The sequence below is a fragment of the Arachis ipaensis genome, chromosome B03, assembly GCF_000816755.2.
Source record: "Arachis ipaensis cultivar K30076 chromosome B03, Araip1.1, whole genome shotgun sequence".
Classification (NCBI taxonomy): domain Eukaryota; kingdom Viridiplantae; phylum Streptophyta; class Magnoliopsida; order Fabales; family Fabaceae; genus Arachis; species Arachis ipaensis.
In genome coordinates this window covers 131,775,877-131,802,968 of record NC_029787.2, presented here as the reverse complement: position 1 = coordinate 131,802,968, position 27,092 = coordinate 131,775,877, and the positions used below count along the sequence as shown (strand labels likewise).

General features: G+C 37.5%; 4 protein-coding genes across 5 annotated transcripts in view; 1 reads left to right on the top strand and 3 right to left on the bottom strand.

Annotated features, from left to right (window-relative positions):
• LOC110269544 overlaps positions 1–6,793 on the bottom strand; it is an 8,405-nt gene extending 1,612 nt beyond the window's left edge. The window contains exons 1-2 of the mRNA XM_021117482.1: positions 6,604–6,793; positions 630–1,015 (exon numbers count right to left, since the gene is read on the bottom strand). Of these exons, the coding sequence (XP_020973141.1) occupies positions 630–1,015; positions 6,604–6,793 (576 nt within the window). The remainder of the gene's footprint in view (positions 1–629; positions 1,016–6,603) is intronic.
• LOC107631501 lies at positions 9,577–12,754 on the bottom strand. The gene is made up of 2 exons (XM_016334964.2): positions 12,249–12,754; positions 9,577–11,047 (listed from the first exon to the last, which is right to left on the bottom strand). Exon 2 carries the CDS (start codon positions 10,779–10,781, stop codon positions 10,164–10,166), a length of 618 nt encoding a protein of 205 aa, XP_016190450.1. The 5' UTR covers positions 10,782–11,047; positions 12,249–12,754; the 3' UTR covers positions 9,577–10,163.
• On the top strand, positions 11,826–14,479 carry LOC107631502. Its single transcript, XM_016334965.2, has 7 exons — positions 11,826–11,909; positions 12,268–12,401; positions 12,458–12,575; positions 12,753–13,379; positions 13,586–13,681; positions 13,760–14,006; positions 14,189–14,479. The coding sequence occupies exons 1-7, from the start codon at positions 11,826–11,828 to the stop codon at positions 14,278–14,280; spliced, it is 1,398 nt and encodes a 465-aa protein (XP_016190451.2). The 3' UTR covers positions 14,281–14,479.
• The window catches only part of LOC107631503 (protein CHROMATIN REMODELING 4), a 13,121-nt gene continuing 3,567 nt past the window's right edge, over positions 17,539–27,092 (bottom strand). For both annotated transcript variants that reach the window (XM_016334966.2, XM_016334967.2), the window contains 9 exons: positions 26,898–26,999; positions 26,000–26,761; positions 25,383–25,490; positions 22,494–25,262; positions 21,807–21,964; positions 21,360–21,474; positions 21,126–21,208; positions 20,097–20,760; positions 17,539–20,003 (listed from right to left, as the gene is read on the bottom strand). In XM_016334966.2, the coding sequence (XP_016190452.1) occupies positions 17,988–20,003; positions 20,097–20,760; positions 21,126–21,208; positions 21,360–21,474; positions 21,807–21,964; positions 22,494–25,262; positions 25,383–25,490; positions 26,000–26,761; positions 26,898–26,999 (6,777 nt within the window). In that variant the 3' untranslated portion in view covers positions 17,539–17,987. The remainder of the gene's footprint in view (positions 20,004–20,096; positions 20,761–21,125; positions 21,209–21,359; positions 21,475–21,806; positions 21,965–22,493; positions 25,263–25,382; positions 25,491–25,999; positions 26,762–26,897; positions 27,000–27,092) is intronic.

The window sequence follows — 27,092 nt, the reverse complement described above, 5'->3', positions numbered from 1 at the left end:
ATTCCAGGAATCTTGCATTCTTAGTCTAAAGCTTCAGTCCAGGAATTAGACATGGCTCACTAGCCAGCCAAGCTTTCAAAGAAAGCTCCAGTCCAAAACACTAGACATGGCCAATGGCCAGCCAAGCTTCAGCAGATGATCATGGATCAGCAGCAGCTGGATGAGCAACAACTAAATTGCTCTTGATAACAAATTGCAAGCCTCAGTCCAAATGAATTTAGACATGGCTTTACAGCCAGCGAGGCTTCAACATGCTTCATGAAACACTAGAATTCATTCTTAAAAATTCTGAAGCCATATAATAATTTATTTTTGAAAACATTTTTGAAAAGAAAACGAAAAGAAAGTTACCCAATCTGAGCAACAAGATGAGCCGTCAGTTGTCCAAACTCAAACAATCCGCATCAGCAGTCCTTTTTCAACCTCTGAATCTGATTTTTGCTCAAGTCCCTCAATTTCAGCCAGAAAATACCTGAAATCACAGAAAAACACACAAACTCATAGTAAAGTCCAGAAATGTGAATTTATCATAAAAACTAATGAAAACATCCCTAAAAGTAACTAGATCCTACTAAAAACATACTAAAAACAGTGTCAAAAAGTGTATAAATTATCCGCTCATCAAAAACCAAAGCCATCGCCATGGGAAGAGGCAGAGGAGTTGCGGCTCTGAAACCCACGGCGGAGGTAAACGAATTAGGGCCGATGCCAGTATTGAAGGAAGTTAGATACCGCGGCGCGAGGAAGAGACCGTGGGGAAGATTCGCCGCCGAAATCAGAGACTCGTTGAAGAAAGCAAGGGTTTGGCTCGGAACCTTCGATTCCGCCGAGGACGCCGCCGCAAGAACACTCTGGGGACCAAAAGCCAAGACCAATTTTTCTCGCCGCTCAGGATCCAGCCCTCGATGTAGAACTGCAGCTTCGCCAGCGCCACTTGCTGCGATGGGAGATTCAACCCCTCCGCTGCTGCTCCGCCATCCTGGATGGCAACTTCCTCCTCGAGCAAAGCCGTTTCCTTCATATGCATTTTTTTGTAAGTGGCTGATTCTTCATAAATTACACAATCTGGACTGGTTGAATGGTGAACTGAGCCTGTGAAATTGAATTTGTGCTCTGTTAGTGAATATGTCGCTGAATTGCTCTGTTATTCATCTGAAATCTGGAATATTGGTTGAAAATGCAAAAGGGGATTAAAGTTTGTTTGGAGGGGTGAGGGAGAAACGGCGACGTTTGGGTTCCTGGGACTAATACGTCCTCTTTTCAAAATTCCATCCTACGTGGCATTCCGTAACGGCCAGGTCAGCGCCACGAGAGTCATGTCACCGTTTTTCGTCAGGCCAAACGGAGCGACTCTAACAGAAGGGTAAATATGTCCACTTTTTCGGAGGGTTAGGGACATGAATGTATTTTCCAATCATCGGAGACGAAAATGTCCGCAAAAAAAAAAGGTCAGGGCCGGATTTATCCTTTACTCTTTAATTAAATTCTCAAAATGGTTTTTCAGATTTATACAGTACATTAATTAGCCTTTAAAATTATAATTACACTATTTTAGATTCTAAAATTATGTTCTAAACTACATACTGGCGTTTTACGTTAATTCGGCGTGAGTTAACAACCGACTTGCTGATGTGGTACATTTACTGCCACATAGGATGAGCGGGACGACGTCATTTTACGGCTGAAGCGTTTTGAAATTAAAACGTCGCCGTTTCGGTCTTAATGGAATGAAATAGTTGCTTGGGTGAAGGGTTGATCATTCACTACATTTTCTTCCTATTTTCTCTCTGACATCAACGCTTCGTCACCTCCATAGCCAGAGACAATGGCGATAGATTAGGCCAGCACTGCTTCGTCATCAATTTCTTCCGTTTCTTTGCGCGAAAGTTGAAGGAAGTCTCCTGGAGAGCTATTGAAGCAAAGGGCGGGAAGCTATTTAAGCTATCTTCAAGGTCAATTTTTTTTAGGCTCATTTATCATTCTTCCATGATTGTTTAAGTTACTCTTTTCGTTTGCATTTATAATTTTTTGGGAATAATATATTGTTGAGTTTTTGTTGTTCATAATTTCATATGTTCGAACGAGGTTTGAATGCTCTGTTTTTGTTGAATAAAACAGGAGCTATTTATGATGGTGTAGTGTGTTTATTTTTTTTGTTAGTTTCATGTATTTTAAGTTTTTTCTTGTTTTGTTATGATGCATATGGATGTAGTTTTATATATAATGTTTTATCATGAAAATTTTTTGAAAAGAGTAAGGATGGAAGGTTGGCTTATTCTCCTGACAAGCACTGTTTAGATGAGGTTGATGTGGACATGTTGGATGTGTTCTATTTGAGAAACTACGTCAATGAGTTAGGTTATGATAAAGTGAAGGAAGTGTGGTGGCTTGTGCTAGGAAGGAGTCTGGGAGTGGGGTTGAGACGTTTAAACTTTGATAATGTGTTAAGAGAGATGTATTTTTTTGGTGAAAAAAATGATGGTATTATTAATGTGTACATTGAACATAAAATTTTATCACATGAGATATTAGAAGGGCAGGAGGTTATGGTGTACCTTGATGACCGAATAAGCGATTTTGGAAAGTAAACAAAGTCAAATACTACCACTGTCCAAAATTCTTCTCTCAAAACTACTGAGAAGCCTCCTCCATTGAGTGTGAGCAAAGCAACTGATGATCCTAACCCTACAGTGACTAATACTCCTCAAGCTAAAGAAATAATGCTAAGGCCTATCAATTTTAATTCGAAACTGAAGCTTAAGTCTAAATTATAAAATCTCAAATTTTTGAAAATTAAAATATAAGTTATTTGAGATTTTGAACCTTATTTTAGGAAGGATAAAAAAAAATTAAAACAAAAATTCAGACACTTATCTTAAATGTTTTGGCTCAAGATGGGGCTAATCACACCAAAAACCACAAACGGACTCATGTTGGGCTCAAACCCAAAGTTTATAACCCTCATAACTTAACAATTCAGCACATATTCCCCCAAAAGTGAGAGAAAGACCAACAAAGAGGAGAAGAAGAGTGTCATAGCCTCCTTTTTTGTCACCATTCACACCAATATTTAAATCCACATAACTTTCAATCTGTAGTTCCAATTGACGACATGTTTACGGCTATGCGTTCGTCTCGACTTCCTCTTCGATTTCATTTAGCTATTGTGGTAAGAAACTTCGAAATCTTTGTCCTATTTTCTGTTTCTATTCTAAAAACACGTTTTGGTTAGTTTAAAGTTGAGATTTTGTGATTTTAATGTTTATATTAGGGAAAGCTTAACCTTGAATTCTAGCGAGGTTTTGACCAAGATTTTACAAAAAAAGGTAAAAGAACTATTTTCTCTCATTTTTCCCAATAAATGAACGAAAACCTTAGGGTAAGTGATGAAAAATTTGACATAATTAGTGTTGCTTGAGTGCTTGGATTGATTTGGTGCAGAATTGAACGCTTAGTTTGGCATGTGGAGCTTTAGTTGAGGCTTGGATTGGATTGTAAACGAAATTCAAAGGTTAGAAACTATCGTCAGCAAAGTAGGAGTTTTTCTTAAAACTATTTTATTACCAAAAATTGTTATAAATCGATATCAATATGAAAATTATATTTTTGGGTGATCAAGTGAGTCTCGTAAATTTGTATATTTGATTGTTGTAGTGATTAATTGATTGAATGGTAGCTTGAATTACGCTATGAATATATGTATATGTATGTGGGCATAATTATAATGGTGTGGTTTAATTGCCTATTATGATTATTGATGTGAGAGTTTGGGACTAAGACTATTTATGATAAGTGCATAAGTGCCATGTGGCTAATTGTAGTTGAGATAATGAGTTTGAATTGATAATTGATGAGTTATGATTGTTGTTGTGAATGTGCATTTTGATGGTTTATGCTATATGAGAGGGAATTGGGTTAATTGAGCTTGAATGATTAGAAGGTGATTGAGTATTGATAAATGTGTGTTGATAGTATTTAGTGATGGGTTGTGGTAGTTTGGAATAAAGTAAATTAGTGAATTTGGTTAAAATGACATTATGCAGATTTTGGTAAAGATGAGCCTTTGACCAATTTTGACGGGAAATAACTTGGCACTTGGAGTTTGAAATTTGATGAAACTTGTCTTGAATTAAAGATAATAATGAGAGCTTTAAAACGATATAAGAATGGATAAAAATAAAATTTTGTAGCAAAAATTATTGATATTTGAAAAGGAGGTGAAAACTAAATTATGCAGAGTCGTATTTTTTAGGATAACTGAATCTTGTACATACATATTGGTCCGTAAAGTTAGCATGTGGTACACAGGATAGAGTTTTTTGAAAGTTTGACAAGGAAGGGATATTTTCAACTAACTCTTTTGTGCAGGAGATGCAGGCTGAAACACTTCCGGAGGAGATTTCCAGCTACATTTTTACCAAAACAGTATGGAAAGGCTTGGTTCCGTCACGAGTGGAGTTATTTGTCTGGTTTGTTTTGATAAGCAGGGTGAATACCAAAGAACGGTTGCTTAGGCTAAGAATTATTAGCCAGGGTGATCACATGTGTGTATTGTGTAATAAAGATGTTGAACATATCTATCACTTGTTTCTTGGTTGCGAAATTACTTGGCAGGTGTGGGGCGCTTGGCTATCTGACCTTAAGAGGCAGTGGGCTATTCCGGATTCATTGAAAGAGCATTTTGAGAGCTGGACAGGAGCTATCAACAGGAAAGAGGAGCGGAACAAGTGGTTCATATGTTTTTTTGCAGTTATTTGAAATGTGTGGTTAGAGAGGAATGGGCGGATCTTTAATATAAGGAGTCTGGAGTAGAAGCGGTGTTTCACAAATCTTTGATCAGCTACAGAGATTGGTGTAGCTTGGATCCCTTTTGTTTTTGATGGCAATGCCGGAGATAACACAAGGGATTGTTACTAGGCGTTATGTTTCTTGTTTGTACTTGTTTTTCAGACTCTGTTGATGACCTTGTCGCTCCATTTTACTGTGTTGAGCTCTTTTGTTAAAAAAAAAAAAACATATTGGTCATGCATACGCATGAAATAGATAATAGAATTGAAAAGTGGTGGATTTTGCATGTACGCATCATGGATGCGTATGCATGATTTGGGATTCGTGCGTACGCACAAGGCATGCGTATGCATAGCCACTCCATTTTGGCCAAAATACTGTTTTTGAACTATTTAATCTTCTCAACATGTTTATAACCCATGTTTAACCCTGTGTGAAGTCTAATAACTAATAATTAAGCTTTGAATAAACTAGAAAAAAATATAATGAATTAAATCGAATTATTCCCAGATAAACGCTTGGTTAATCGATGAAATTGCTACGGGAATAGTGGTTCTTTCTGCCCACAGTGAGGATGGTGGTGTTACCCTACCCATGAAAGGATGGAATTGATAAGTCAATAAGGAATTGGGGTTAATGAATCTAAGTATGATACATTGATAATGAATTGGTGGGGAGGTTGAAGATTCCCTCTGGTTATACATCTATATATGTGAACATGATGAATTATGATTATGATGAGGTTTGATTGAAATATGATTATATATAATTGCGGTTTTGACTTTGATCTTGATTATAATTTGAAATGAGAATTTGATTGATGTTTTGAGGACGGTGACTTTGTCCTGCTCACGAATAGGCAAGTTGAGGTTGATGATTCTCTCTTTTGCTGCTATAGATAAGTTGAGGTTGATGATTCTCTCTCTTGTTGCAGTGGGCAAGCGGAGTTGAGGATTTCTTCTGTTGTTACATCGGAAAATTGAATGGAGAAGGTTAAGAATTCCTTTCGATTCAATTTCTGGTTGTGGTATGAACGAGTTAGGTTGATGATTTCCTATCTTTACATCATAGTCTCTCTCTGATTGGAAGGTTCAGGATTCCCTTCGTATTGAGAGATAATGTCCGGGTTAGCTACCGGATGTGTCTAAGTTCTGACAATTTAACCGACACTTGAGCTCACGGTTCGTAGGACAGGCATGCATCATATTGTATTTGTTTGTATTTGCTTGGGTCTGCATAATTACTTGGCTTGCCTAATTGACATCCTGTTAATTGCTAATTGTACTACTTGTCATAATTGCTTGACGCGGGTCAAACGTCGGTTCAGAATTTCTCAAAAAGAATATTGTCAATAGTATAGTTTCAAACTAACAAATGACTAGGGGTGGCAACACTACCCGAACCCGTGGGTACCCAGCTTGCCCCTACCCGCTCGAGGAGGGTAACTACCCGCCCCGCAATGGGACAGATTTTTAACGGGGCGGGTTCTTGGGCGCGGCGGGATTGGGGAACCCGTAGGTACCCACTCCGTCCCTACTCGCTCGGGGCGGGTTCCGGGGTGGGGCTAGGCGGGGTTGGGTTTAGGTTAAACCCGCCCCGGTATATATGATATATGTATTATATATAAAATAATTAGTAAAATGATTAATAATATTGTATCATATTTAAATTTTTACTTTAATTTATGTTATGTATGTAATGAAGGTTATATAAATTTTAAAATTTAATTTTATTTGTTGGATTTTAATAATTATAGGGACGAGTAGGGGCGGGGCAGTACCCGTAAGGGCGGATTAGGGTTTAACTTTTTACTACCTGCGGGTAGAAGCGGGGCGAGTTCGATGCGGGTTATTGTAGGGCGGGGCGGGGCGGGCGGGTACCCGCAGGGGCGGGTTCGGGTTCTGTAATTTACTACCCGCGGGTAGTGATGGGGCGGGTAGTATATGCATAACAGGACGGCGGGGCGGGGTCGAGTAGGGCAAAAATCCGCCCCTACCCGCCCCATTGCCACCCCTAATCCAAATCAGAGTTTAGTTTGTTTGTCACAAATTCAATTCAATAAAAATCGAAAGTTTTAAATCCCGGATCGTCTCTCAAAAAAATTGTAGTGAGGTATGCACATTATTAGTTATGAGAAAAAGAGATTTTAAAAGCAATTGACAAGAAATTAAATTGTAAGAAAATAAAGAGCAAACAGATTTTAAATGCTAAAAGGCATCTTGTTGAAAGTCAAATAGACATAATTAATTTTAATCTACAAGTCCTAGCCAACTCACTAATTAGACTTATTGAAAGACTAGCGTTAATAGAAATAAAATCAACTAACAATCCTAAATTACCAATTAATATTGGACATCAATAACTTAAGGTCATGAATATCCAACCCGGCCCCTGACAATTACCTCGAAAGGACTACGAGGCCCTTGACAAAAAAAAATACCAACCCGGCCCCTGACATTTTTTTTGGGACTAATTAGCCCCTGTGCAAAAAAAAACAACATTGACTTTTTTTGGCACAGGGGTCGGGTTGGGTATTTTTTTTGTCAAGGGTCTCGTTGTCTTTTGAGGTAATTGTCAGGGGTCATTTAGAATTTTTCTCCCTAAAAAAAGTATGGTAAATTGCATGAATTATAAAATCTATAAATACCAAAATAAGAAAGCAATAATAATAACTCAATTAAGCAACAATAATATGAAAAACATCAAAATTACATTAAAGAAAATAAAAATTCAACAAGTGTTCAATAACTAAAATTAATCAAAATTGAGAAGCTAACAAGTAAAACTAAGGGAATCAAGATATTAGAGCATGAAAATATAAAAAAAATTAAACGAAAACAATGATAAAAATCTAAAATTAAGAAGAAATTAAATTAAGAAACCCTAAATTCTAGAGAGAAGTTGGAGCCTCTACTAGAATTTTACCTAAAACATCATTTTAAACTACTACTATACTACTTACACTACTTGCTTGATCTCCCTTGAATATTGCCTCCATATGCATAACAAATGAGTTGGATTAGACAAAAAAATGGGCATGAAATCGCGATCCACATGTTTACTTAAGCAAATCACGTGCTGCTACTTGTGAAATATTTTCAAAACTTCAATTTTTCATAATTCCTTCATTTTTGCATGCTTTTCCTCCATTCCTTCAAACCATTCTTGCTTTCTAAACCTTAAATCACTTAAACAAATATATCAAGGCATCAAATGAGATAAAAGTGAATTAAATTTAGCAATTTTAAAGCATAAAATATGTTTTTTATAATTAAGCACAATTAAGAGAAATTCACAAAAACATACAATTTCAATGAATAAATGTAAGATAAGTTGATAAATTCTACTCTTTTCCACCCAAAATTCATCATAAAATATGGATTTATCAACCTCCCTTTATTTAAACAATAGCATGTTCTCATGCTAAACATCAAGAAAGACAAGATCAAGGGATATTCACACCAATTAAAAGCAAGCTATCTATATCTATTCTATCTATATCTGTCTGTCTATCTATCTATCTACTTGTATCTATTAGTATCTACTTAGTCAAAACAAATTAATTTTCAAAAAAACATATATGTATAGAGGGCTAACTCAATATAGCAATCAATGCAATCCTCATAAATCAATTTGAGTTCTAAAAGATATAATAACTTGCAAGATAATAGATAATAAAAGGTGAAAATATAGAATTGAGCAATTAAATCTCTCGCTAGATGTGTATACTCTCTAATCGCTCAAGTGTATAGGGTCGATTCACTCAATTCTCTTATAATCTTGCTTTCGAAGACTTATTTTTCATCTAACAATCAATAATTATTCAATGCATATATACAAGTATCATGAGGACTTTTAAATGGTTGTAATGGGGTTAGAGTCATGGTAAGATTGTATTTGTCTAAGTAGACTTGAAATTGAGTTTTTGATTAACTTAAACCCCCACCTAACCTATGACAACCTATTCAACTCTAATGCAAAATCTAACTACCTATTATTCACTTTTTTTTCACACTCATGCATTCTTTTAATTCATATCACATATGCAGTTATTTCTCAAACTTTTTTTTGATAACATTTGTCCCTTTTTTATTGTTTTCTCATTTTTCTTTTTTTCAAACTCTTTTTTTTTTCAATAAGATAATATATATAAAAAGATTAGTGCATATGGTTCAACATTCAATGCATGAGTATGTACCCAATTTTCAAGATTTTCAACAAAAATGCAAAATACCCATTTTTCTCAACCAATATTTTCAAATTTTTCACACTTAGATGATGCACATTCTCACTAGTCTAAGCAAAGATCTAAACTAAATAATTATTGTTTTTTCACTTAGGAGTAGTATTGTGCTAAAATTAAGAACAAAAAGGGGATTAAATAGGCTCAATATTAGCTAACAATGGTAGATAAAAAGGTAAGACCATTTGGGTAAGTGAGCTAAATAAAATAAAGGCCTCAATGATGTAAATGCATTCATACACAAAATATTTGACATAAAAAATTAAACAAGTCAAATATTGCAATCATAGAAAGAGAATAACACACAAGAATGAAAATAGTGGTTAATATAATTCAACCACACATAAAAGCTCAAATTAATGGGATGCCCTATAAATAAATGTCTTGAAAATTAATTATTTTGACTAAACTTATTATGTATATATATGTATGCATGATGCGATTGGATAAAAAATCAAAATTTTAGGTTCTTTTCTTATTCTCTATCAATCCAAATCATCATATGCATATAGAAAAGTAAACTAGAATATATGTACAAATCATTATCACATTATCCAATAATAACTAAATGCTAAAGATATATATGTACAAACCATATGCAAGAAGTAAAATACGCTAAAACTCGAAAAGATATTTAAAATATATACAAATCAAAATAAAAAGTACAATAAACTAAAAGGTACTCAAAGTATCAAAATACTAGCAAATAATCAAAAAGTATAATGAAAATAAAAAAGTAAGTGTTTGGAAGGAAAAATTATCACCCAACAGCCGATCTTGTCGCTCGACCTCCCCACATTTAAAAATATGCACGGTCTTCCGTGCAAGTAAAACAAGTTGGAGCTTTACTCATCACCACCTTTAACTGGTGGATTCTGCTCCTTCTCACTGCAATGCTCTGAGGGGTGTCTAATTCCTCGATCATCGGGTCCCAATTCCAGTTTTGACGCTTGATATTCTCATAGCGTCACTTCCTACGACGCTCCAAGCGGGTTATCTCCTCGAAGAGTCTCTGGACAAGATGATGGATCGGCTGTGATAATGGTGATGGTGGTGCTGCTGCTAACTGTGGCTGCTTAGGTGCTGGTGCTGAAGTGGATGCCTGGCTGCACCCTCTGCATCTGGTGGATGGCTAAGATTTGTACAAGTCGCCATGAGGTATGATCTTCTTACTTCCGGCGATTGTAGGTCTCTCATCAGCGTCCTCCCAGACAACCTCGGCCCTCAGAGCTAACCGAGTGTTCAAGCAAGGGAAGGCTAGGTTGCCCATGATGTGAGCTCGTCCCATGTACTTCCTGACGAGTCTTGGAAGGTACATCTGTTTACCCTCCAAAGCACACCAGATAAAAACCGCCATATCTGCTGTGATATCGGTCTCATAGGTACTTGGCATCACATAGTTAGTGAGAATCTGATGCCATACTCGGGCCTCAATAGTCAGGTACTTGATGGCAATAGATTTGGGGCCCGATTTCTGAGTACCATAAATCCATGTGCTATCCGACTGGGCTATCACCTCTAGGACCTTGTGCCAATCAAAGGTCAAAATGAGTCGATCCTCCTCCGCCCTCTCATAATCATCCTGGCCTTCAAGCTTAGGCGGGATGTGAAGGATCTCCTCGAGGACTTCGTCAGTCACCAAAATCTGCTTGTCTATGAGGTAAACTGCATCGAGGACTCCCATGTAGTAGTTGGCATAGAATTCAAGAACCCAAGATGCATTTCCATCCCCGCTGATCAATCCAATCATCAGTGAACTTTCTCATCTCAGGGAGGATCTGGAGCTTTCGCTCAACATGGAGGCTCCTCTTTTGAAATTCAAAAAACTTGAGCTCTGAGTAGAGGTTGGAGAACTTAGACAGATCAGTAGAAGGTGTTCTTTGATTAATCTGGCCTCTCCTACTGATCGTCCTCTCAGATTGTGGTTTATCCACTGATTCAGTAATTTGTCGGGTTCTTCCCCTCTTACTCGGCTCTATGCCCTTTGTCTTTTCCTTTCCTTTTCTGGCGGTCATCCTGTAAAAGAATAAAAAAAAGGTGTATGTGAAATGTAATCACACGGCAAACAAAGCAAGGGTATACATAAGCAGCACTCAAGGGCACAGAAGCAATATTCTCAACTTAATGCCTAAACAAGAAATAATGAATCAAATTACATGGTAGCTACAACATGTAATTCAAAACATAAATGAGACATATAGGCATAAAGCATAAGCAATTGGTGAATGAATAAACAAGAATAATGGTCAACAAGGCAAGTATAGCAAGTTCAAACACCAAAATGCTTTCCAACAATAAAATCACAAGATTAATATGAAAAACGGGAAGTTCCAAGCCTAATGTATTCCAAAAACCAATTAAGGACAAACGAAATGAATTAAATGTTTTACATAGGCCAAAATTTGTCAATCTTGTATAATTAGGCAAAAAGAACCTCAAACATACCAAATGCAAACATTTTGGTCAATTTAAAACCAATTCAAACTCCATCAATGCAAATAGGTAAAACAGGAAGAGAATAAGAAATGATGTCAAAGAATTGACCAAAATGTTCAATAAAAAGCATTTTGATGTATGTTGCAAATAATTGGGATGCAAAGTCAGAAACAATACCAAATAACAATAATAAGGGAACTTTGCAACACAAATGCATCAAATTCAGCCTTAATAACACAAAAGCAACAAGATAACTCAGAAATTCGGCATGATCAAACCAATAAATTGCAATTCCAATTCATCAGCACATAATACATATTCACTAAACCATATCCAACATGTAAGATAGCATAACAACATGGCAAATAGAAATAATAAAGTAAAAACCAAAGAATCCAGCAATCAATATCATGGATTAACAAAATTCAGACAATCAGATCAAGTAACCAATTTAGCTCGTCGGCAAATTATCCATTAATCCAACAAAAACATCAATCAAACTGGTTCAACAGAATATAACAGCAAACTCAGAAAAACAGTAGTAAAACAGTGAATCTCCACCATACATCACCAACTTAGAACAATTTCAAACACATTGAGCCAAGAATCAGAAACTAGTAAACTAACTAAATTAACCTAACCTAACCTAACCTATAATCAACTAACAGAGAGAATTAATCTAACTAACCAATTAACCAAATCAAACTAACTAATCAAAATTAACTAAAATGAACAAAGAAATTAAAAGAAACGAAAAAAATAAAATATAAAATATAAAAACCTGGAAGTAAAGCAAACAGAGACAGAGTAAGGGGTACAGGGTTGCTAGACTGAGCAGCAGCAGTGGTGGTCGGCCACTAGAAGTGGTGCCGGCAGCATTTGACACGCTGGAAAGAGAAAAACAGGGGGATTGGGGAGCAGGAGCAAGCCTCAGGTAGCTCTAGCATGTTCTCTGGATCTGCCTCTTCTGGTGCTTCTTTATTCCATTAGCCTTCGCCATCCTCTGCTTCGGCCTTTGAGTCATCATCGTCGTCATAATTGTGAGTCAGCATCTGCCTCTGCTCTGGCTCTGCGTATTCTGGTTCTTCTTTGCCATCGTGGTGCTCAGGTTGGCTGTCTGCATCCACTCCTCTTCTGAATCTTCCGTTGCTTGTGCTAGGAAATTTTGGGTGACCCTGATATGCATAGTACTAGGTAAACAAGTGTGAAAAGCTTCCAACTTGGCCTACAGCAACACCATGTGCGCATAGCATCGGTGAGACTTAAAACCACTTTCTGAAATTAGACTCTTAGAAAGGAACTTGTAGAGTTCTTGTTAGAAGACTCTAATGCTTCAAAATCACAGGCAAAATCAAACTTAGTTGCAAAACAACCCTGTCTGAATGTATATCTTCTCTTAGAGTTGGACACTGAAGCTACATTAGATGTTCTTAGATGTGCGTTTGATGAAGATGAAATTTCAATTACTGGTTCATCTTCACTAAACTCGATTGATCAATCCATTGAAGAAGCAAAAGAAGAAAATGGTATTACAGAACATCAAAGTACTTTGGTTCAGAACACAGTAGATGCTCTTGTTAAATTAATTGATATTAAATCTGTTTCACCAGACACGACCTCTAGTAGTGGTGATGATGGGTTGATAAAAGAGTGGCCATTGAAGGACATGGGTTATCTGTTTGAGTTCATTGCCTATTATGTCGCTCTCCAAAGAGCTAAAATCTCAAAGGATGTACTGTGTCAAATATTTGAATATTTGACTTCAGAGAGGTACTCTGCAACAAATGTCTTGGTTCATGGTTTAACTCCAAAAAATAAAGAAACACAAGTGCTTGCACTTTCGGAAATACTGCCTGATTCAGACTGGGATGCATATGTACTAGAACTTTGTGAGAGCACTCAATATCACCAAGTGAGTTCAGGGACCCTTTTGATGATATTAACCTTTTGGTTCCCAGATGTTTAGTGGTACCAAATATTAACTTTTATCTGGCTAAGTATTTATTATTTAACCATTTTATTTTATCACATTTGGAACTTCTTGTTACTTGCATTATGACCTGAAATCTTGAGGTCTAGAAACAAATCAGCTATCGTTGACAATGGCTTGATCAGCAGATTCTCTACAAGATGCCAACCCCACATGGAAGCCCCATTCCTCTGCATGAAAATGATATAGCAGAGAATTCTTATGGACATCAACAGATATCACGAGTATTTACACACAAATCACTATATATTAAGGTCATGAATTTTCTAGAGATTTTATTAACCTTAGTAATGGTTTTGCAGTTTGAGATCTTGAACAGCTTGCAGAAAAATGAGAGATTTATTCAGATAGAAAACTTGCCTCAATTGAGGCTTGCCCCACCTGCTGTATACCATGAAAAGGTAAATAAGGTGATAGATTTTCATGCTGGGAAAAGTAGCAGTAGTAGTTCTGCAGTTTTGGAGAAACAAAGTAGAAACAACAAGCAAAACCGGGAGCTAAGAGTTAAGGGTTCATTAATCAGATTTCCCTTAAAATCAACTATATTTGGTAAGTATAATTTTATTCAAGAAAACCAGGGACTGATTGGTGCCTATTTTTACTGTTTGGTTTAGTATAATTTTGTTTCTTTTTTTTTCACAAAATCTTAAAAATAGAAATTATTGAAAGTGAAAATAGAAAATAAAAATTGAAACCAAATTGTTGACCATATGGCCCCTGAAATTTGCCAGGTCAACTTTCCAGTGACGGAAAACTACGGAAGGATCAAATTGAGGCACGGGTCAAAATTTTAGGGTACAATTTGAGTCAATTGAAAGTTTGAGGGCTAAATTACGTCGGGGGTCAAATTTCAGAGACCATTTTGAGTATTAACTCGTTGACATTCACATTGACTGCGGTGGGTTGTGTGTTGATTGCTTTTGCTTAGACCGGAGGCCATGATTGATTATGTGATGGGCTGGAGGCCGCGATTGATTTATGTTTAAGTTTAGTAAAGTATGAAAAATCAAACTGGTTTAACATAGACTTAATGAACCTACGCTTAGAACAAGTTGGTCATTCATATAGTTTAAATAACTTTTAAGATTTTATAATGGAAATATGAATTTGGGTTTTTAATAAGTAACCGTTAGTTTTTGAAAAGATTCACAAGACGAGCGATGATCATTGTGATTGAAAACAACTTTCTTTTATATTTCTCTCATGACAATTCCAAAACTTTTCTAGTGAGACCGTGTGGTTAGGTTCTCACCCCCTACATATTTTTCTTTTTAGGACGGATGAGGAACTAAGGAGTTTCTTCTACACATCTGATTCTGTTGTATATTTATATATTAGTTATAGTTTTTTTCTCGCCTTAGTTAAGAGGGATAGGAGTTGTAATGATATTTATGTTTGTAATATTTTTAAGTTACTTGTATGAAAAGTCTCGTGTGTGTGTGTGTGTGTGTGTGTGATTGAATTTGTTTATATAAGCATATTTGTAAAAAGAAAAAGAACTTTTAGTTTTTTAAAGCATACAGCGATACAGTTTCGAGTTAAAAGGCTTCTATTTTATTATTAAGTATATAGAAGTCATCGTAATGTCCTCGTTATTAAAGTGGTGCAGCCGGAAGCGTGACATTCTGATAGTAAGGATGTTACATAAGATAATCCTGAAACCTACACAAAAGAAAGTGACCAAGACCAGGAGATATTATTGTTTGAGATCTTTCACCCCCAAGGCTTTAGGGAAAGCTGTTTCAAAATCAAGTTAGATGGAGGTGATGCCATATTGCTCTCTTCTGACTTAGACTCTCATAACAGCTATGAGAGTGCTTACGATAAGCTGTATAAGCTCGTACTGCTGGAAGATAGTTCATTTGAATCAGGCATTGGAGACGAAATTACTTCCTCCAAGAATAAAAAAAGAAAATAAAATCTGAGAAAGAAGGTTCAGTAGGGTAGTGGAAAGGAAAAAGGGAAGGAGAAGGTTTGTGTTGATGATAATGCATTTGTGGAAGACGTTTCAGATGACGAAGTTGACATTGGATTTGTTAGGGGTACCAGGGCTGATCTTTATAATGCCTATGATCCGGGTTTCAGAATTCGATAGTGCAGATTCATGGTATTCTTTGGAGATGAAAATCCCACCGAATTCAGAAGATGAGCTGGATGAAGAGGACGAATCAGAGAAAAATTTTCCAGTGTTTAGGCATGTTGCTAGGTTTGGTGAATTGCACTTGGAAGTAGGCATAAAGTTCAACACTAAGTGGAATTTCAAAGAGGTAACGAGGGAGTTTACTATACAAGAACGAAGGCGAATCAGGTTCAAAAAGAATGATAGCAAAAAGATTAGGGCAGTATGTAAAGTGAAGAAATGCAAGTGGGTAGTCTATGCTTCGAGGGATCATGGGAACAGTTGTTGGCAAGTTAAGACCTTCCTAGATGATCATATATATCCAACAGAAGATAAAAATAGGACAGCAAATAGAAACTGGGTGGCTAGTAAGTTGGTGAAAAAAGTGAGAAAATATCTCAATTTGGCATTGTGAGGCTACAACATTCTTTAAGACCAAATACGATTTGTCACTTAATAGGAATTCAATCTTACGGACACTTTTTTATGCTAGGAATGTAATTTATGGTGATGCGAAGGCACAATATGCCTTGACGAGGAATTATGGTGAAACTCTGCTGAAGACCAACCCAGGTTCCACAATTCAGATATGCATAAAGCTTTTGCCAAGTGGTGAGGTAATTTTTGAGAAGATGTACGTTTGTTTGAGTGGATGCAAGAATGGTTTTAAGGCTGAGTGTCATCCACTAATTGGACTTGATGGTGCCTTCTTGAAGACTGTATTCGGAGGGCAATGATACAAGTACAAAGACTTATACTAACTTCCTTCCCTAATCTATCTCTACCCTTCCTCTTATGGGTCGAGTTAGAACATCCCTCTCTTCTATTCCTATTCATGTGAAGTAGGGTAAGATATATTCCATTTTATCCATAAGTAAAGTAAGAAAGTGAAAACTTGAGTCAAGCAAGATAAATCCTATTGGTTGTTGGACAAGATGCTAACAACCATATATACGTCATTGCATGGACAATTATGGAAGTGGAGAACAAGGATAATTGGAAGTGGTTCCTAGAGTTGCTACATAAAGATCTTAGTGACTATAAAACACGTGGATGGAGCTTCATTTCTGATATGCAAAAAGTACTCTCGTAACTTCACTTCATTTCACTTTAATCTAGACATGATTGGTATAAACTATTGTAATGTTTGGTGTTGGGACTAATTTAGATACACGATGGTGAATGAGAAGGATTATTATGGTGAATGAGTAGTAAACTTAGAGATTGTTATGATGAATGACCAGTTCAAGCTTCCTGCAATGTGGCTCCCAATGCCTGCCTATCATGGGCAACGATTATTTCTATAGATTGAAGATGAAGAATAGAACGTGGATGGAGAGAACCAGAATGAGAGGAGGAAGAAGAAGCTTTAGGGTTTATAAAGGGAACGGGGACTAAATTGGAGAATTGTACACTCCTATCCACGTCATCTAATTGTTATGCTCATCCTAAGTGGCAATAGTTATGCCACATCAGCAAGTCAATTGCTGACTCACGCCGAAATTGGCGTGAAGAGCCAGTATGTAGCCCGGAGCGCAATCTTGGAGTCCAAAATAGTATAATTGGAATCTCAAGAGTCAAATTGGTGCACAGCCCAAATCTGAAGAACCACTTTAGGAATTTAGTTAATCCAATTTTAAATATTTAGAAAAATTGTATAGATCCAAATTGATATGCAAACTGCAAAGTATGAGATTATAAAGTTGGATCAAATAACACATGTTAATTGTTAATTCAAGTATAAGGCAATTCTATATTTAGATAAAATCTTCACTTTTTATATATGATTTATGAGTTATAATTCCTTAGACATTGAAATAAATGTCTACATTTCAAGTAACACATCCATCAGGCATTTGAAAATATATTTGAAATGTAGTTATTCACTATTTAAATTTGGCTTTGGGCAATTTCACTTTGCCTAGGAAATAACAACCAAAAAATAAAAAAATTTCGGACCCATCCAATTGAAAGAGTTATATACATAAACAGCTTGTATATATCATTAAAATTCAGAATACAATATATTTCAAAATTCTCAAGAACATTAGGTTATGAAACTTTACCCTTTCTCCTAGGCAGAATGATAGAATAGAACATGTCACTGCAGTAGTAATGTTTATGTACTGTTACTGCAGCACAAATGTTTCCAAATGCTTCATGGCACTATGTATCTTGTTCCAACTGAAAAAATGCCATGGAATAAAACAAAATACCCAGCAAGCAATACTATATTTCATTTTCACTTGGAGACAAAAACCTTCACATGTTCTCAACAATCCTATATTTGCTAGTTTCACTCATTGTCATACCTACAAAAATTCTAGCATCTTGGTGAGAAGGCTCTAATCTTGGTGAGAAGGCTCTAAGCAGCAAGAAAAGAATATGGTTTTTATTTATAATTCAAGAAACTACAGTTGTGTTTCCTGATCTCTCACCGCATGATCCGAGACTGTTCCCTCGGATGATACCTCCTCAACCTCATCGGGTCGTTCGACCCGGGAAGGATCCGATTGAGTCTTGCTGGAATCTCCGCTGTCAGGGAGTTCTACTATATCGTCTTCAGGTGGACACCAAGTTTTTGGTGAAACTTGATGCGCTTTCTTGTTTTCAAAGGCACCTTCAGAGTCCTTGAATTTGGCTCTGGCAACAGGCCTTGGCAATGGGAGCTTGCCCTCAAGAAAGCTTGAAGCACCCGAAACTGGCGGAAGATGAGGCCCAGGAGCAACACAAGATGCAACCAATTGAAGCACTTCAGGGGAAGGAGACAGTCCGGATGAGAGTGATGGACTTGAATCTTTTAAATTTAGAAGAGGCAAGCTGAGGTTGGATTCGACCTGCTGAGGTCCTCGAGTTGCTGTCTGAGAAAGTAGAGGAAATGGTGGCCCCGATGGAGTTGAGCTTGAAGCACCATTATCAGCATCGCGGTTGCTGGGGAAGTCCCTGCTGGATCCTGCAAAATCTGCAAGACCCTGATCAAACTTAGGTGACCTTCTCCTCTTCCTCTTCTTGAGGATACACCTGGGATCCTTTGGCAAGGATGGAGGTGGTCCAGGAATCACAAAAGGAGGAATTGTTGACTTATCTTCTCCATATAACATGCGAACTGATTGAGCAATTGCTGATACTGTAGGTGGCAGTTCAGGATCAGGATGCTTGGCAGGGGGACTCACGGCTTCTCGCAACCAGTGTGGAAGCTTGTCTTTTGAAGTACTACTTCCAGCTACATCATCTCCTTTTGAGTGTGAAAGATCAGGTCTAATGGCGTTAGATGCCAATCCTGAGCCCATTGATTCACCATTTCCCACATTTGCACGATTATCGCGCAAATCGTTGGACGATCCATCCAGAAGTTCTGGCAACTTTCCTCGCTTCCTGTTTCCTTGTTCATCTTCCTTCTGCCGTATATCAAGGCCACCTGAGCAATTCAAACCTAAAGAACCCAAGGAACTGGCTCCAAAAGAATTGAGCATAAATGGGTGCTCAGAAAGAACATTAGAAGTCCCAGGCCTATCAGATGCTTCAGCAGAACCATCTTCAGGTAGTTTTGCTCTATGTTTGTCTGAACTCCAAGATGGTACTGGCACAAACTGATCATTTTGCAAACTAGGTCGATCCAATGTCCTAAAATGTGGCAGACCAGACACAGACTCACCTATCCCTAATTTCATGTCGGTCAAATGGTTTTGAAATTTCGGTGGCAAGATGAATTTGCTCCCTTGTAAAGCTCTTTCCATCATTCCATCAGAGATTGGAAAATGTGCAGCTTTGGTAGACTTTGTCATCTTGGAAGATCTTGGCACAGGAAAAGCTGGCCCCTGAAAGACCTTTACTTGTTCCTCTTCCCACCTCCCTGATAAATCATCAGGCGTCTTATACCTTGAAAACTTTAACTTGGGATCTCTGAGCATGACATCCCAATTACCCCTTCCATGCCTACGGACACCAATCCACAGGGAATCGAGCTCATCTTCAGACCATCCATCTGATTTTGACTTCTTTTTTAACGAGCTACTCGATCCAGAGCCGGTTCGCATCATTATGTTTTCAAGCACCTTCCTATGGTTTTCTGGGAAAGATGGGAATGGGGTTGGTCTTTGTCCCAAACCCAAGGTGGGAGGAACATCCCTGTCTTGCTGATTATATCTGAACATGTCTTCAGGGGGATTTTTGAAAGTAGGTAGTGCTGGCATTGTTGGAAGGTCTTGCCCAGATCCATTCAGAGGTTCAAACCTGCCTCCTAATGACAAATTCGGTAAGAGGTCCAGATGTGAATTTGCCATGCTCTTCGTTGTAAGCGGAAATCGTGCCAGTAACCTTTCATCAAATGGCAGATTTGGCAGGGCCATCTTCTCCTGGAAAGCAGAGAATCTAGCACCTGATTTTTCAAATGCATTGGATTCCTTTCCTTTAACAGAAGGTGGGAACTGCAAAAAGCAAATGGATATGAATTAAAACCACACATAAAGCCAATGGCAACCCAAAATTAAGTCCAAACTCATCATACTAAGTGAGCATACCGGAACAAATGGGAGATTGCTGTCAGGGATGCTATTTTTGAAACTATGTTTAACATTTTCAGTCGAGGCATCTGGTATTTTGGTATTTGGTGCCATTTCCTGACTTCTGACCTCTGCATCCATGGATGTCCCAGAGCAAGAGGCAAGATTGAATGGAAATTCTTGTCTGACTCCATGTCTATTTTGTCTCCAATTTAACTTGGGAACATTACTTTCTGATGATTCCATCTGGTTAGCATTAGGAGCACAAAGTCCCAGGACAGGCAACAAATTGTTGGGGGGCATAGAGTTTGAGGTACTTGGTCCGCCCTTAATATGGTGATTTGGGACAAAAATGTCAGGTAGAGTACGGCTTGGATTATTCAAATGAGCATCAAAATGGTTGCTCATTTTATGTTTCGAAAGCCTGTCGATCCTTGAAATGGTATCTGTGTTGTTGCTGTTCTGAACTTGTGCTTCTGCAAGTTGATTAGATTTGCTGTCCACTAAGTTGATGGAAGGCACCTCTTGAACGGGATGCATTGCTCCAGCTCCTATGTCCCCACCCTTAGTATTAGTTGGAAATTGTGGGAGTGGCTCAACTCCTGGGATTTCCTCAGGAGGACGTGATGCTGCTTCTTTCTTCCGAGCAATTCGCTCCTTCTGCCGAGCACGGAGCTTAGCACTGTCCAATAATAGAAAGTGTTTTCAGCATTGAGAGCACATTTAATTATGAAGCTTATACCATTCCGGAAAACAGTACCAACTACAAGTGCACAACATATATACTAGCTTGAGAATTAGTATTACAGTGAATAATTCAGACCAATATAGAAATAATCTAACCAGTACCAGGAAGGAGGTATCAATATACCATATATAACCAGTTTGTTTAGCTGAAATTAATGTATGAGAATTCAAACTACCATGAACAATTTAGCCGACAGCAAGTAGGACTTTATAAATGCTCCATAAAGGACAAATTTATCTTTTATACCCATATTTAGTAACTGCAGAGAAACTCGGAAATTTCAAAGGCAGAAAACATACTATTTCGTCTTCAGAGCCCGTCCTGCTGGTGTATACTCACGTTCGGGTTCTGGCTCTGGCTCTTTTTCCTCCTCACCGCCACTCTGGTAGAAAAAGCACATCAATAAAACATTAACATCAAGAAAACACCGTTCAGGATACTGAGATGTTACCAAAGGAGCGAACCCTTTTCATTTCTCTTCTAAAGCTTGTTTAAAAGTAGGTTTACTTAAAATCAGAAAGAAACCAAATTACCTCGCTCATTGTTTCAGTTGGGTGCGGAGCATATGCTTCCCTATAAGAAACAGCTTTCCTCTGGCGCTTCCCTCGACCAAGAGCCGCTTCCTCCTCACTTTGATATTTCTCCCACCTGCAAACCAGATTATACGCAGAAGAAACATTCAGAACACTGGATAGCTAATTGTGCTGCCAAATAATAATGATGATGATGATGATGATGATAATTGTACAACCATCATTTCTAGAGATATAACCTATCCCAGGTTTCATTTAAAAGGTTCTGATTTTTCAAAAGCCATTATCTCATAACTGTAGCACCTTTACCATTATATGGTTTAGAGCTAAAATGATAATTCTATTCTTTTTAAATAGGTAATTAGGTGCATAAGTAAACATTCACACAACTTGATTTAGGTAAAATGTTACAGAAATAGAGGATACAAGCAAGTAAAAGCTCCTTGCCTCACACGCAGTAGTCTGTCCCATTCATTTTCTTCATTGGCAATCATAACAATATCATCTTTCTTTTCAGAATTTTGAGTAGACAAATCATCAGTTCCGTGAGGAGGAGATTCATCCACTCCATGCTCTTCAGTTGGCTCATCATTCCACTCGACCGCCTGAATAAAAAAAATTACAATCATGATTAGGGGCATCGTTGTCTTTGTATATCTAACAGTATGTAAGCAAAGTGGAATATTTCAAAGAAAAAAAATCAAAATAAAAGAGAAATTAACCAGTCAATTGATGCAGAACAAAACATTTGTAGGAGAGAGAAACTTCCCATCACACTAGGATGCATATTAGCGCAAAGGGAACATGAGCATCAACAAACTCTGTTTAGATACTCTACACATTAATCACAAATGAAACTTTGAAAGAGCTCCTCTAGAACCAAGTACAACCATTTACTACAGTACAGTAAAGCCATTGCATAAGCTCTTAAGATTACTCGACAGAAAAATAAATATCATCGTGTAAGAACTTAAACTAGAGTGGAAGAATGGGAGAGGGTCCTCGTCCAAACATATACATGCAAAACAAGATTCATGTATTCACACCACACATCATATAACTTACCAGTACAATTCTACCCAGAATTTAAAGAAATGATAGAAGACTGTATTAGACGCAAGTGAATTATTTTACCTTCACTGAGCCAAGCATATCATTCTCGGTATCCCCTTCAGCAATATCTGTTGAACCATCTTGAAGGTCAGATCGATCAAGCAATTTAGAAATTGCATTTTCATCCCACACAATCTTGCTGCTGCTATCCGTGCACTTGTCTTTGTAAACATCTCCCAGACCACCAGTCCTCTTCCGTTGCTTGTGTGCTACATCTATTATCGTCTCATCTTTGCTACTATTGTTATTTTCAGTTGTGTTCAAGCCAGGAGAATCATTGAAGAGTTCTTCAGTTCCCCATTTCAAAATATCTTCTATTTCTTTTTGAGACCCAGACTTATTTACAAAAAGCTGATCAAGCATCAGTTTCTTCTTGGCAAGCTGTAAGATGCGCTCTTCAACACTAGCACGAACCACAAGCCGGTATACCAAAAGTCTCTTTGACTGACCAATTCTGTGTGCTCGATTCATGGCTTGGATATCAGCATGAGGGTTGAAATCAGAGTCATAGATGATGACAGTGTCAGCAGTCGCCAAATTTATCCCAAGTCCACAGGAACGGGTAGATAACAAGAAAACAAATCGACTCTTGTCTTGGTTAAAGCGTGCAATTGCAGTCTGACGATCAGCAACAGCAACAGAGCCATCCACCCTCTCATATGTTTTAGGCCCAAACTCTATGGTCAAATAGTCCTCAAGGATGTCGAGCAGCTTGGTCATTTGCGAGAAAATAAGAACTCTGTGTCCTTCCTTGCGTAAAACCTTTAGCATAGAGTGCAGGAGAGTAAGCTTAGCTGAAGCCTTTATTCTCATTTCATGAAGAAATTCAACAGACCCAGAATCAGGCTCAGTTCCTGGTATGAGATATGGATGATTGCAGACCTTCCTCAGTTGCATAACAATGTTCAGCATAGATTGTTGAGCAACCCCTTTTCCAATATTCCGCAATATTTGATAATTCTTTGTAAGCATTGCACGGTAATATTCAGCTTGGATGGATGACAACTCAACAGGAACCATTCTTTCTGTCTTGGGAGGAATATTCTGCATTGCATCCTTTTTAAGTCTACGAAGCATATGAGGAGCCACAAGTTTTTTCAATTCATCAACCTTTTCTGCAGTTGTAAGATCATTAAACTTCTCCTCAAACGAAGACAGAGAAGGAAATGATGCCGGTTGTAAGAAATTGAGCAAGTTGTACATCTCACCAATGTTGTTCTGGAGAGGGGTACCTGTCAACAGTACACGATGTTGAAAAGAGAAGGTATTCAACAAACTGAAAAGCTTACTTCCAGAATTTTTCAGTCGATGTCCCTCATCAACAACAAGAACTTCCCAAGGAACTCCGCGCAAATGAGAAGAATCAGCAAGAATCATTTCATATGTAGTTAAAAGCACATTGAATTTAAAGGCTTCTGTTTTCTTATTCAACCCACTTGGATCATTAGCATGCCATTCATACTGGCGAATCATGGCTCTTGCTTTTGCGCAGCCATGATATTCCACAACATTCACATCCGGAGCCCACAGTGCAAATTCAGCAAGCCAATTAGGCATTGTGGAAAGGGGTACCAAGACCAAGCAAGGAAGTTTAGCTTTGAATTCAAAATACAATGATGAAATAAAAGCACAAGCAGAGACTGTTTTCCCAAGTCCCATCTCATCTGCAAGTATCACATTTTTGGACTTATACCAGCATTTACGTAACCAGTTGAGAGCCTCAAGTTGATGAGGAAACAAGGCACCTCCTTTCAGCTCCTTAGGTTGCTCCGTAAGATTAAATATATCATGCCGATGTTCATTGCTTTTCCTTGCTGAATTTTCCTTTGATGCATCCCTTTCAAGAGTTAGGGCTTCATGCTTATGAAAAAGTGTAACCAGATGAGAAGACTTTTGAAGCACAGGTTCATCTAAACTTTCCCAAGTGCATTCATCATAAGGTAGTCCAGTCCATTTTACAAATGCTTCAGATGCTCCATTTTTGGAAGTGCGGAGTGCAAGAACTCGCTGAGGCTGTCTCCAACGCTCCTCACAAATATTTATTATTGATACCCCATACTTTGCCTTGTAATTTTCCAGTTTTCTCTTGGCAAGAACTTTCAACCGGGATTCAGAAATCCAACTATTATGAATATTAGATTTTCCTACCCACTTAACTAAAAATTCATAGGAGACTTTCTTTCCATCTAGACAAGAAGATTCAGCCACATTAGCAGCCAGAACTTTATTCTCAATCACATCGGTACTCACTCCCTTCTCCATATCCACTTCTTTCAGTTTTGTCTCAAGAGTGGCCGGTATTTCACAGTTTTCTGGAAGCCCACTGTTATCATTGCTTCTTAAAGCAACAGTGATACTCTCCTCCACCTCCATCTTGTCACTTGCTTTTTCCAAATTTTCAGCAGAAACGGTAGAATCATCCTGATCATTACTATCCCTGGGACAGGAATCTAAATCATCAGTAGGTTTACTCAATGAATCTGCGGAATTTCCCTTCTTACTTTCCTTTGTTGTAGATCTTCTGTATACATTAATTGTTTCCACTCTATTGGAGTTTGTCAATGTTTCTTCTTTACCAGAACTTTTGATATCATTTTGTGGATCATCAACAACATTTTCAACTGTTTCAGCATCCAAATCATTATCATCGGTGGAATTATCCTCCACTAGTCTATTCTGGTTTTCTGAGATTGCCTGATCACCAGGTGAGTCATTTGAAATGGTCAAAGATCCATGTTGTATTGTGTTTGCATTCTCACCCTGAATTCGACACCCTAAAACCCGATCAACCTGAAAGTCAGATACGAGTAAAAAATAAGCCATGATATTCACATAGAGCATACCAAGGAAAGCAATTTCTTTAGCAAATAGATGCAAACCATCTAACAATAAGCCCTTCCTTATGGTTACCTGCAAAGATTCAACAATAGCACTATCATCATGCATCAAAGTTCCATCCACATGCCTTCCTGCTATATCCAGCTCATTTGATGTGTCTTTTATTAGCCGAGAGATCATCTGCATCCAAGTAAACAACAATCACACACTAAGAATAAACACATGCAATAGCATCTCAACAACAATGGTGAACATGTACTAGATTTCAGCCAGTATATATATTGATGTAAATCCAAGACCAGATCGTAAGTATGATATATTTTACCACACTATACATTTTCTGTACTTATATAAAGCACAGCATTTGGCATTCCTAAATCTAACCAAATGCGCAGAAACTAAGAAAATACATATAATTGGAAAGGATATTCAGTAATTCAGTAATAAATATATAAAGATTTTAGCTCCATGAATAAACAAGTCAATAGTGGTAATATTGATAACTTGATATTAAAATACATAAATACTAATCAAAATATAAATTATGACAAATACATAAAAATTAAAATATATTAAGTAATAAATATATAAACATGTTATCTCTGAAAATAAAATAACTTTCTACAAGAGTCTGAAATAATTACCTACCAACAGTAAAATCTAATGACAACAAGTGCAGCAAGATTTACCTGATCTTTCTTCTGGACTTCAGAATCTTTCTTTCCAAATTTCTCTTTTGATCCAGATGCAGAAATGCTATAAGTTACAGATTTCTGCTTCTTTGGTGTTTTATTATTACCAGACTTGCACTTTACAGATGTATTGACAAAAGTTTTCCCCTTTTCAGTCCTACGCTTCTTTTGACTAGTATTATTATTAATATCTTTATGCTTCCTTTTTCTCCCCTCCTCTCCACCAACACCAATTGCAAGAACAACTGTCTTTTTCACAGGCATTTGATTACAAGATAAATCAGGCTTTCCTTCCAACTGTTCATCAGTTGACTCTAAATTAGTATCTTTAGAAGGAGAAACAATTTCCGTTGCAGGTGAAGATGCCCTCTCATCCACAAGGAAAACTGTTGGGGAAGCACTTGATTTTTTGTCATCAACATCGGCACACGATGAAGTTCCTTCTATGGAACTCCCAACAGATGGGTCACATGGTTTGTTTGCATCCACTAAGGAAGAAAATGGTTTCTTATCAAAGAATTTCACCCCCAAACTTGAAATAGGCTTTGCCTTGCTTGATGACCTTTTCTTGGAAACATGTTTATTTCCGAAAATTCGGGAAACTTTCTCAAGGCAAAGTGAGTTGACTCCAACTTGTGGCTTGTCCTTAGCTATCTTGGTCCTTGCTCGTTTTGAAATTGACTCCAAATGGTCCATAGGCTTTAGGTGATCATTTTCTTCAAAGCAGCTTGGACATTGCCACTTCCCCGTGGGGATGCGCTTCAGGAGATAACATTATCAGATTATCAGATACAGAATCAAATAATGAGAATGGTAATTCATAATTGGTAATACAAATTATAATAATTAAAAAATTAGAAAGAACTCAGCATAAAACCAGCTCAAATGAGCATACCTTAAGAGGTGGACTAAGACACTGCAAATGATAAGTGCGAGGACAGCTATCACAGCACAACAAGTTGCCACCAAGATCACAGACCACGCATTCATAGTAATACTGGACCAGAAGTTTTATCATATGGCAGTTAGAACAGCGAGTAAAAGATAGAATTTAATAAAAAAATAACAGGAAAATACAGAGCTATTAAAC